The sequence below is a fragment of the Homarus americanus genome, unplaced genomic scaffold (genome assembly GCF_018991925.1).
Source record: "Homarus americanus isolate GMGI-L3 unplaced genomic scaffold, GMGI_Hamer_2.0 scaffold31037, whole genome shotgun sequence".
Lineage (NCBI taxonomy): Eukaryota > Metazoa > Arthropoda > Malacostraca > Decapoda > Nephropidae > Homarus > Homarus americanus.
Window position 1 is genome coordinate 8,996,428 of NW_024722227.1, and position 13,107 is coordinate 9,009,534.

Below are 13,107 nucleotides of genomic sequence, written 5' to 3' on the forward strand. Positions count from 1 at the left end.
GTGTAGTGTAAACACTAGTGACGTCACTGAAGCGTGGTGGGAGTGTTCCCTCGTCTCGGTGGTGTGGTGTTCCGACTATTTATACAACATGTGGTTCAACAGCAACCACCGTATTCTAATTGTGGTGTTTCATTAGGATTTGAGTGAAAAAGGTTACCAGTATGTACTTACTACATACATTTATTACACATATATATATATATATATATATATATATATATATATATATATATATATATATATATATATATATATATATATATATATATATATATTACTATATATATATATATACATTTATTACACATATATATATATATATATATATATATATATATATATATATATATATATATATATATATATATATATATATATATATATATATATATATATATATATATATATATATATATATATATATATATATATATATATATATATATATATATATATATACTATGTACAAAAAATGAATGTTCAATGAATTATTTATGGTGCATTAGGGTACTGGTCACTTCTGATGGGCTATAAATAGCTTGTTATCTCCCCTCCATCTCACCCTGAGCCAGACGGAAGGGTCTTGGTAAATAACATGTTTGCTTATTTTCCATTTACTTTAAATAGATTTACCGAATTATTTGTTTTATTTATTTATTTATAATATACTGTAATATATTAAACACACTGTAATTATTTTCTTTAATTTATAAACTGTTTTGCGACAAAGGAATGTTCTCCAGTAGTGTTTCATTAGGATTTGAGTGAAAAAATATTACGTACTTACACAATTGTTCCTCTTACTTTGACAACACAACATACATACAGTATATTATTTCTCAGTTTTGATCTTTTTTTTTAATTTTTGTATTTATTTATAGTTAGTTACTTAAAATAAGGCCAATTCACTTCAAGTAATGGCATCAAATATTACCAGCTGGTGTAGTGTAAACACTAGTGACGTCACTTGAGCGTCTGTAATTAACCGTCGATAGTTTCAAGAATTAATGCACTCATTTACTGAATATTCTTTGGAAAAAAATAAAATTTAGATCAATTATTTATAGGAGATAAATATTATTATGAGTAAATATACCGATACCGGTATGCATTACTGACCACCTCCACGGCTAAAAATAGCCCAATCTCGGGTCACTTTCCCTTTCTTGTCTCCTCACTGGCAAATGGGGGGGGCGTGGGGAGGGGTGTGTGATGATAGCTGTGTTTATTACAGGGGTATAAATCTCTTTTACGGTATGTTAGACAGGTTTATAATACATTTTTATTATTTTAATATACCGGTAATCTTAATTTGAATCCAGCTTGCCAGACGTAAGTTTCAGTATAAAATAATTAGTGGTAAGACCTTGTGAGTGGCTTACGATGTTTTCATCACCACTCTTGACACACTAAACCACAATATTTAAGAGGTAAGAATTTTAAACTTGGTGGTTTAGACGACCCCCTAACTTTGGGCAGATTTTTTTAATGTTCAAATTTCGTCTTATAGGCCGTGATATACGGTAGTTTTCTTTAGCAAAACACTTAGTTTACCTGCTAATATGGATGATATGGCCATCAACAACATTGCGTTCACGCATTGATGCCACAGCTTCACGTGTGCACAAACAAAGTCCCACAACGTTGACGTCTAACATCTCACGCCACTCCTGTGGTGTTCCCTCTGTTGTTGAACAATAAAAAAATATACCAACTAATAAATACACAGGTGCAGATTGTTTCTATTATATTCCTGAAATATGAAAAATATTTAATAAGAATTGTGTATCCACATAGATTGCTAAAATAAACTTAAAACTGCTTTTGAACCTCTTTAATCCGACATTTTGTAGTCCGGCACTATCTGAGGTTCAGACAATTTTAGAAATGTCGGTTCTCTCACCCATGGTCGGGAAAGGGTATCAATTGACAGGAAAACAGAATCAACTATTGAGCTAATTCATCTACAGTATGCTATAGAGCAGAGGACCTTCTTGATAACCCAAGAGTTTACCAGCATGTACCAGCTGCAGTCAAAATTCATTGAGAAAAGCAAAGCATATGAAACAAATCAATTTGCAAAATATTTTTATGAAGACTAAGGCCAAATCAAGGCAGGTGTCACAGTGTAGCACTGAAGACCCACAAGAATCTGCTTCAACTGCATCAGAACCACACCTGTCAGTACCCCAAATTTACATGTATTACCAAGCAAGGATTAATTCAGCCATGTAGAAATTAAGAATAACCACTCTAGAAGCAGAAATACTTCTGCAATAAGAACATAAGAACATAAGAAAATAAGGAGTCTGCAATAGGCCGGTTGGCCTGTGCATGGCAGCTCCTGTCAAGAGTTACTACCACTCTCTATCATCCATGAATCTATCTAGCCTCCTTTTAAAACTTTCCAGCATTCCAGCACTTACTACAAAGTTGCTAAACTTGTTCCACTCGTCCACCACCCTATTTGTGAACCAGTTCCTTCCTATCTCCCTCCTAAACCTAAACTTATCCAACTTAAATCTGTTGCTACGAGTCCTATCCTGCTCGGATATTATAAGAACTTTATCTATATCACCTTTATTGAGTCCTTTCACCCACTTAAATACTTCTATCATGTCTCCCCACACTCTTCGTCTTTCTAGGGAATGCATGTTTAGTTCTTTAACCTATCTTGATATGGAAGGTTTCTATGTCCCGGAATCATTTTTGTCATTCTTCGCTGCACCGACTCCAGTGAATTGATATCCATTCTATAATAAGGGCACCAGAACTGAACTGCATAATCGAGGTGCGGCCTGACTAATGCAAGATATAGTTGCAATAAGACCTTTGCACTCTTATTACTTACATTCTGGATATAAAACCTAATACAATACTCTGTTTGCCTTATTTCGAACATTAACGCACTATTTTCTAGGCCGTAGGTCCGGGCTTACAAGTACCCCTAAGTCTCTTTCACAAGTCGACCTTTCTAGGTTGATGTTGTTAAGAATGTATACATTGACAGTACTTGTTCTTCCAATATTAAGTATGCTGCACTTGCTGGTGTTGAATTTCATTTGCCATTTCTCTGACCACTCCTGCAGTTTATTTAAATCCTCCTGCAGTACATTTGCATCCTGCCCTGAATTAATCTGCTGCCCGATTTTGGTGTCATCCGCAAACTTGCTTATGTCACTGCTGATCCCAGTATCTAGATCGTTTATATAGATTATGAACAAGAGTGGGCCCAGTACTGACCCCTGGGGAACCCCACTGGTTACACAGCCCCACTCTGATTTAACACCATCTACGCTGACCCTCTGTGTTCTATCGGTGCGCCACGATTTTATCCAATTTAAAACTTCCCCTCGATACCAATTAGGGAGTTAATACAAGCACCCTGTACTTATTTTCTCCTCTACTATTTCATTCATTTCAAGTTGCTGTATTCTTAAGTGTTTCAGAAAATTTAATCATTCAACAAGAGGTCAGGTCCAAAGGTTGCTTTATTAGATAGGTTCAATTTTATCAACATTTCAAATACTCTATCCTGTAACTCCAGAAACCAACCATAAAACTAGATGGATCTCGTGAAAATTTGAATTCCCGCTTATTCCACCTGATAAAATATCCTAAGGCTAACCAAACATAATTTAACCTATCTTAAAGCAACTATTTACAGTAGAATCCCAGTTGCTGAGTGACTCCAGCCCTTGGAAGTCATCATTAATAAAGAAAATAGGTCAAGCAGTTATACACGTAGCGAAGTCAGGAACAGACCACTTAAAACACATCAGTGGAGGATACTGGTGAAAAAAAGACTCTTGACAACCAACAAAGAAGGAAGATACAAAAGTTGAGGTTAGTGAACAAGAGCCAAAATTGTACTGTAATATGATGACAAAGAAAAGGCTGATGGCATGAGGAGTTCTTAAAGAAGTACTCTTATACAATATATGTCAGAGACATGAACAAGCCGGAAAAGATGACCATATCACTACACAAAAAAATGGTTCTGGTGAGTGACTGTTACATCAATAGCAACATGTTTATTAAATACAATAGTTATAAGATAACAATGGATTACCAAGGTCACAGCTGAAGTTAGCAATGATCACACAATATAAACAGAAAGACATGACTGTGTGCATAAGACAAGTAATATTAAGATGTTAGTCAAAAGAAAATGCTGAAGCAAGATAAGAGAAGGTATTTTACAAAACAAATGTAAGAAAAACATAATGTCCATTCATCTACACACCCAGGAGAGAATGATTATGAGACATCCCAGCGTTGTTGATACACACATCGACCCCTCCAAACTTTTCCTTGATGGAAGCAAAGAGACTGAGGATGTCTGAGTCCTTGGTGATATCACACTTGATTGCCGTCAGAGATCCAGGTTTGTTGGCCAGTTCATTAGCTAGAGCCTACAAAATTACATGAAGATTATTACACAACTAGATTATTTTAATAAATATATTCAGATAATACAGTACCACAAATGGGTACAAAATAATGGCTTACTGCAATGATAAATTAGGGAAAACCTTCAACAGTAGTTATTATTCATATCATGTAACAAACATACCAGTAAGCTCATCTTATTTTAAAATATGTTCCAAACTTAAATACATTATACTGTATTGTGAGATGGAGTACCATCGTACGATATATTTTCCCATGTGTGGAGGCGGGAGTTTGTCTGTGGCAACGCCGGGTTGCCAGTCACTGTCTGACGCTGCAAGAATAAAGTCTGCAAAGAACCTGATCTATTATTCAAACCTCTCACATGGCGCAGTGAGTAAGATGCCAGGGCCCGACGAGGACGCCAACATGGCCCCTATATGTCCACAATTCTCGACGCCCTCAAGGGGACGCCAGGGCATCTCTACACCGGTGGGCAACACCAGGCGCACCCAGCAGCAGACCATGAGAGCATTGATGGCTCAGATGGCGTCTCTAGCTACTGGCGGCCACGATCATGCCCCTACACCAGTTATGAAGCCCTCAGCAGCGGTCACTCCATAGAAGTGTGAGGCAGAAATGCCAGCAGCGGCGTTTAGGACTTGGAGGCAGTCCATGGAGTCGTGGGTGCTGTTGAACGGATGGTCACAACTGGTGGCCACACTCCACATTCGCCTGAACTGCGTCCCTGCACCCCAAAGGGTGATTGACTCGAGATATCCCAGCAGTCAGTGGGAGAAGCTCTTGCCCAAGGAAGCCCTGGACGCCATCAGTGGAGTAGTTCTTTAATCGTTAAACCAAGCTGTGAAATGGAACAAGTTTTTCAACAGTGAGAGATGCTGGTGTACTGTGTCATACGTCTGGCCAGGCAGTGGCGGGAACAGCCACGGAGGCAGCGGCGGTTGGTGATGACGTCACGGGTGAGTCTGAGGTAGCTGCCGCCCGACCTGGACACCCCAGCCCCACGCACTGTGGGAACTGCGGCGTGACACATGCCTCAGGCAAAAGCAACTGCCCTGCAAGTGGGGCCACATGTCGCAATTGCTCTAAGGTTGGTCACTTCAAAAGGTGTTGTAGGAGTAAGACAGTCCTAAGTGCTTCTGTGGATGTGTCAGGTGCTGTCACAGTGGCAACAGCCCATCTATCCCGCCACCCCAAGTTACAAGTGTCCGTGACCCAGGCTGGGGGCAATTCCCCCGCCACCCCTGTGTTGGCTGTGGCTGACACGGGTGCTATGGTGTGTGTGGCAGGGGCATCCCTGCTCCGGGACATCGGTTTGTGCCCGGGGCAACTTCGGGCCCGTATTGGCCTGAGGGGCGTGGCGAACAAACAGCTAAAGTGTCTGGGGTCCGCCCCTGCCGCCTCAGTGTGGGCGAGGGGTCCACCATCCAGAAGGTCTACTTCGTGCAGACAGCCAAGGCCCTCTACCTGTCATTGGAGGCCTGCAAGTGCCTCAACTTGGTGCCTGTCGACTTCCCGCTCCATAGGCGTGCTATGGCTGCTGTGGGCAATGGAGGGGGGCAACACACTGCCGACGACCTACCTCCGAACCCTGGACCTGAGAGCAGTCGTGTCCCTCCTAGGCCAGTTGAGATACCCTTGCCTCCGTTGGAGGAGAATGTGGCCAGGTTGGAGGCATGGCTGCTCACGCACTTTTCATCCACCGCATTCAACACCAGCAGTTCCCCAATGCCAGTCATGACTGGTCCCCCTAACTGTATCCACCTGACGCCCGGCTTGAACCCCTATGCCTGTCACACACCTGCATCATTCAACATGGTGTTTGGGGTGCCAGTGCACTCATTCAAAACAGTTGCCAATGCCTTCTGGGGATTTCGTCAGGTGGAGTTGGAGGAGAGTAGGCACCTGACCACATTCATCATGCCGTGGGGCCGTTTTCGATACTGCAGGACGCCCATGGGACATTGTTCAGCGTCAGATGCCTACACCAAGAGGTTTGATGACACTATTCAGGATGTGCCCCGCAAGTACAAGTGCGTGGATGACACTCTCCTACACGCTCGCACAGGTATCACACGGAAACCAGAAAGGTTCTTGTTCTGCAGGAGAGAAGCAGAGTTTGTGGGTTTCCTCCTGGGGTGGGACCTCTACCAGTGCACTGCCCAACGTCTGTCAGCCATCAAGGACTTCCCCATGCCTGATCAGCCATCAATCACTGACATCAGGTCCTGGCATGGCCTGGTTAACCAGTTGGCTCCCTTCCTTGCCCCTGCACCTGTGATGGAGCCCTTCCGTGAGCTCCTCAAGAAGCCAGTGGGCAAGCGGGTGTATTGGGACGACCAGTTGCGGCTCAAGTTTCGCCAGGCACAGGACACCATCTGTCAGTTAGTCAGGGGTGGCTTGGTGTACTACGACAAATCCAGGCCTACGGCAGCTGTCATGGATTGGAGCTGGGAGGGCATCGGCTTCGTCGTCCTGCAACAATACTGTGCCTGTGCCTCGCCATAGATGCCCTTCTACTGCAGGGGAGGGTGGCGGTTGGCTGTGTGCGGTAGCCGAATTCTGAGCAGGGCCGAGGCCGGCTACGCTGCAGTAGAAGGGGAGGCCCTGGCTGTGGTATGGTGCTTGCACAAGGCCAGGCTGTTTCTCCTTGGCTGCCCAAACCTCATTCTGTTGACGGACCACCGCCCCTTAGTTGGCTTGCTAGGGGACAGAGCCCTGGTGGATGTGGCGAATCAGCACCTGTTCAGGCTCAAGGATAAGACCCTGCAGTTCAGGTTCGCAGTCAAGTACTTGCCAGGGAAGCGGAATTGTGCAGCTGACGCCCTATCCCGCTTCCCCTCCCTCAGGGCGGCGCCCGACGCGGAGGACATTGTCCAAGAGGAGGACCTGTGCGCTGCAGTGTGTGCAGTCACAATCACAATACTAGATCAGGATGGGTGCATCACTATGGACGAAGACACAGTATGCAAAGCGGCTGCGGACGACCCAGTATACCAGATTCTAGTGTCGAGGGTGCTGGCGGGTGACTGGCGCCCCCATAAGTCACAGGAGGTGGCCTGTCTGCGCCCGTACTTCTCAGTGAGGGACAGGTTGGCTGTGGTCAGGGGTTTGGTCACCTACACCTTTGACCAGGGCTGCGTACGCCTTGTCAACCACGACTCCCTCCGCCACCGGGTCGCCGTTAACCTGCACGTGGGGCACCAGGGCCTCGACTCAATGCTCATGCGGGCCCGGCAGTCTGTCTATTGACCTGGCATGGAGGGTGACCTGCGGTATCATCAGTCCCGGTGTGCTGCTTGCGAGACCCACGCCCCTTCCCAGCCTCCGGAGTCGTTGGTCTTGACCCCAGTGCCAGACTATCCCTTTCAACAAGTGGTGGCCTATTTGTTCCACCTGCAGGGCCACACGTACCTAGCATATGCTGACCGACTCACAGGTTGGCTGGAGATCGCCCACTTCCCCAACGAGGCCACCAATGGAAAGATCATCGCCCGTCTGCGGGGTTACTTCACGAGGTGGGGGGCACCTGAGTAGATCTCCAGGGATGGAGGTACCAACCTTGCCAGCCTTGAGATGACGGATTTCCTCAAGTCATGGGGGATCGAGGTGCGCTTCTCATCGGCCCACTTCCCCCAGTCCAATGGCAGGGCAGAGGCGTCAAGGCCGCCAAGAGGCTCCTCAGGGATAACACTGGGCCCGGGGGTAGCCTGGACTGCGATAGGACATCCCAGGCCCTCCTCCAGTACCTGAACACACCTCTGCAGGGGGGTGAACAAGTCAGTCGCCCGCCCAACTTGCCACCGGCCGCCAGCTCCGTGACGGCGTTCCCGTGGCCAGACAGCACTATAAGGTGGACCAGCACTGGTGGCGGGCACTTCGTATGAGGGAGGTGCGCTTGGCCGAAACCAAGGACGGGATCCTTCTGGCGCAGGGGGAGGTGTCCCGACAGCTGGCTCCCCTAGCTGTGGGCGCGCAGGTGCGTGTGCAGGACGCAGCTACCAAGCTCTGGGACAGGACTGGCATAGTGGTGGAAGCCCGCCCTCACAGGCAGTATGCCGTCAGGTTGACTGGCAGTGGCAGGGTATCCATCCGCAACAGACACCACCTGCGATGCGGCGCCACCCATGCCTACCACTCCTGTGGTGCATCACACTATGCCTCCTGGCCCCCCCTTCTGCGGTGCCCTCCGTACCCACGCCCTCGCTCGCAACCCCGGCCCCTCCCCAGTCAGGTGTGGCCAGGCCTGGAAGAGGCCGCAGGCCCCCGGGTTGGTTGGCTGACTACGTGGTGTAGTGTATGTGGTGTAAAATTAGTTTAGAGGTTTTTTTTTTGTGTGTCTTTGTTTGACTGTTTTTTTCTTGCATTATTGTTTTTTATGAATGCATTGTTTTCCTTTTGTTAGTTCAAATGTGCATTGTCATTTCCTTTTAACTTGGGGAGATGTGAGATTGCGAGATGGAGTACAATCGTGCGATATGTTTTCCCATATATATATATATATATATATATATATATATATATATATATATATATATATATATATATACACACAGTCGGCCCTTCACATACGCGGGTTTAGCATACACGGATTCGCAAATACGCGGATTGCCCCGCCGGAGGAATATTCTGTACATTGAAGTAATTGAAGTACATTCAAATCGCGCGCGGCACCGAACACGGGACACCGCCCGCTCCCGCAACCTCACACACACACGCATAGCTCTCCCTCACTCAGTCAGTCTCGCTGTAACCACGCTTGTGTTGACATCAGCATTGTAGTTGCAAAAATATTACATTTCCGTGAATGTATTATATCAAGCACAGTATGAATAGAATATCACTAATATAAGAGTATTTTAACCGAAAACTACTAAAAAAACGAGTAACATATCTTGAACATCGGAAGGCTAGGTAAAGTCTTTTGTTTTCATGCAGTTTATCCTAATTTACATTGAAATGCATTACGTTTCAGCAAAACTACTATTTATTTCTGAGAATATGCAAATGTAATATTTTGCTGAAATGACATACGTATTACAGTGGAAAGTGACGAAAGCAATGACTCGCTTTCTTTCATTCAAAAGATGTTACCGTAATCGCTTTTCAAATGGTTTTCAGTTAAAAAACTGTTATATTACAGTCAACCCTCACATTACGCGGTCCCGCATTCCGCGTTTCACCGTTAACGCGGTGCCCTGCCGGAACCTAACATGCTCACATTCCGCGGTGCGTGTACCCCATTACGCGGAGAGCGGCTGGCAAGCCGCGCCATTTTTGGATCCAAACCTCCCGCCATCCGCCATGTTGTGTAAGAGGCGCGAAAATGGTGCGCACAAGGTCGCCCAGTCATCAAAACATTACCAGTTCTTCACCCGCCACCCACTACAGCCGGCCCAAGTCAGTGATAGTGATAATTATAGTGAGGATATGGACTTATATGAACTTTGGGGGGTTTGACAAAGAGGCCCTGCAAGCCTCTGTGGTGGATAGTGATACAATTGATACAAGTGATACAGGTGAGGGCCAATAATCTGCCCTCTGCCTCGGAACCAACCGCCCATCCCCGTGTGCCCAGCCATCTTTTCTACTAATGTAAGTGTTAAAAAACCTAATATTATTGATATTTCTCTTAATTATTAATTGTGTGTGCATGCCATCATAAAGTTAAGATAATATTTTTACTACAACATACGGTAGTTGTGTGTCGTCAAAAAGTGGAGTTTGGGGGTCGGCCTGGACTCTATTTCAATTAATCCCATATGTTATGTTATTCACTTTACGCGTTCCTCACTTTCCGCGGTACCCTCCGGGTTACATTAACCGCGTAAAGTGAGGGTTAACTGTACAATAATATTCTATCCTAATTCACTTGTGATGCAACAGTTTTTTTAACTGAAAACCATTCGAAAAGCGATTACGGTAACATCTTTTGAACGAAAGAAAGCAAAAGTCATTGTTTTCGTCACTTTCCACTGTAATACGTACGTCATTTCAGCAAAAATATTACATTTCCGTGAATGTAGTATATCAAGCACAGTATGAATATAATATCATTGTAATATAACAGTATTTTAACCGAAAACTATTAAAAAAACGAGTAACATCTCCTGAACATTGGAAGGTTAGGTAAAGTCTTTTGTTTTCGTCATGTATTTTATCCTATTTTACATTGAAATACATCACGTTTCAGCAAAACTACTATTTATTTCTGAGAATATATTCATTCAGCCACAGTTTAGGTGAAATACACCTAGACCCCGACTTACGACGGGGTTAGGGACCCAAATCCAGGTCGTAAGTCCGACATGGTCGTAAGTCCGACATAGATAATTTTTTTTTAATAAATAATCTACAATGAAATACAGTACAGTAAAAGTAATGAATAATGAGGAATGGATACATTACAGTGAAAGTAATAAATAATAAGGAATGGTTACAGTGTGACTGAGCACTTACCTTTAATGTAGTCAGCTGAATGCACATGGGGTCCCCATAATTTTCTAATTATACATGGAGACTACATTAACTGGAAACGTTTCGGTATAGAAAATGTGTGTCATTTGAAGAAATTTTTTTTTTGTTTTTTTGTTTTTTTTTAATAAAAAATCTGCGGCGGTCGTAAGTCCCGACGGTCGTAAGTCCACGTAGTCGTAAGTCGGGGTCTAGGTGTATACATGTGCTGTAACATTTTTTTAATTGAAAACGATTCGAAAAACGCGTACCCTCTAGCCCTGTTCAAGGAGAAGACTGGGAGGAGCTGTTTGGTGCTTAAGACGATGACAAGGAAAATGATTTTGATGGATTTTAATGAAAATATTCAGAAAGACCCTGGCACTGTCAAGGAAAGTGGCTGCTGAAGGCTTCCGGGACATGGCAGAGGACGAGATTAGGGAGCTAATTGAAGAGCACGACACTGAACTGACTGAGGAGGATCTACAGGAGTTAGTAGACTCAGGCAAGGAAGAGGAAGAGCACCAAGAAATAACGTTGGAGAAGTTGGGGGAGATGACCAGGAATATTGAAGCACTGAAAAACCTGGCCTATAGTATGGACCCCTCCATGGTGCGTGCCCTGAAATTCATGCGAGGGATGGATGACGTTTTCGCTCCATACATAAACATCATGGAAGAAATGAAAGAAAGAGACAACTCCCCATCACCATGTTCTTCGATCACCGAAGGAGAGATTTAACACCATCAATCACTGGCGACAGTGAGGAAGCAGCTGAATCCACAGTCGCCCCCACTTCACCACCTGTTATGGAATTGAGTGACGATGAGCCCGATGACCCCCGCCCTGTCGCCGAGGAGAGGTACGGTATAGTAAAGTGAAATTCGTATCTCTTTTTTTTAATAGCTTTTCTTGCCATGTTTATTGTTTGTAAAAATGCACAGCACAGTACAAGTACTGTACATAGGAAGTGGAGGTGCAGTTATTCACAAAACATTTGTGTTTGTTTTCGGCAGTAGTGATGGTGCGGAGGGAGAGGAGGGAGCGAGTTGGGAGGAGTGGTGAGGTGACCTTGGACGCAGGAGCAGGGACGAGTGGAGATGCCAGCCAGTATATTTCGGGTGTATTAATTGTTTTTATAGCTATTTTTGCATTTTAATATTAAATACTGTACATTACGTTTCAACAAAACTACCATTTATTTCTGAGAACATGGAAATATAATATTTTTGCTGAAATGATGTACGTATTACAGTGGAAAGTGGGATAAAATTGTGACGAAAGCAATGACTCTCTCTCTTTCTTTCGTTCAAAAGATTTTGCCGTAATCGCTTTTCGAATGGTTTTCAGTTGTGGGATTATAAGGCTAATGATATTATTGTAATACAGTACGAGTACAATACAACAGTTTTTTAACTGAAAACCATTCGAAAAGCAATTACGGTAAAATCTTTTGAACAACGAAAGAAAGCGAAATTCATTGTTTTCATAATTTTATCCCACTTTCCACTGTACAGTAATATGTACGTCATTTCAGCCAAAATATTACATTTCCATATTCATTTCTGAGAATATAATCATTCAGTAACAGTTAAGGTAAAATATACTTGTGATGTAATATTTTAATGAAAATACGGTATCGTAGTTTTCTTTTGTTTCAAATTTAATTAACAAAGATTGATGTTTCAAATGTAATGAACAAAAATTTATGTACAGTATCTATAAATAAACTTTAATAAATGAATACTTTTGTTTTACATCGTCCTGTGCTACCATACCATGATTTGGCTACTTTGGGCTTGCTATGATGACGCAAGAGATCTGCCCTGGCAACTGTACCGACACTCACAGCTGGTGGTGCGTCGTTTCCATTGTTTACTGGTAGTTACTGGTAAATATTTTTCAACCTAACGAAACTATTACCCGTTTAGAGGTCGACCCCCAATTTTTTGCCAAATAATTTGGTCTTAAAAACTTGAACTACACACAGGTATATACGGTAAATAAGGACATGGGGGGCCAGGGTTTTTTGGGGGGAAGGGCAGCACATATACGTGGATTTTTAACATCCACGGGTATCTCTGTTACGTAACCCCCGCGTATGTTAAGGGCCGACTATGTATATGTATATGTATATGTGTATATATATATATATATATATATATATATATATATATATATATATATATATATATATATATATATATATATATATATATATATATATATATATATATATAT

The 13,107-nt window shown here is 43.4% G+C and overlaps 1 protein-coding gene across 4 annotated transcripts in view; it reads right to left on the reverse strand.

The window, feature by feature from the left end:
• Nucleotides 1-13,107, reverse strand: part of LOC121862366 (dehydrogenase/reductase SDR family member 11-like) — an 81,233-nt gene that overhangs the window by 31,703 nt on the left and 36,423 nt on the right. For all 4 annotated transcript variants that reach the window (XM_042360613.1, XM_042360615.1, XM_042360612.1 and 1 more), the window contains exons 3-4: nt 4,247-4,415; nt 1,555-1,684 (exon numbers count right to left, since the gene is read on the reverse strand). In XM_042360613.1, coding sequence (XP_042216547.1) covers nt 1,555-1,684; nt 4,247-4,415 — 299 coding nt within the window. The remainder of the gene's footprint in view (nt 1-1,554; nt 1,685-4,246; nt 4,416-13,107) is intronic.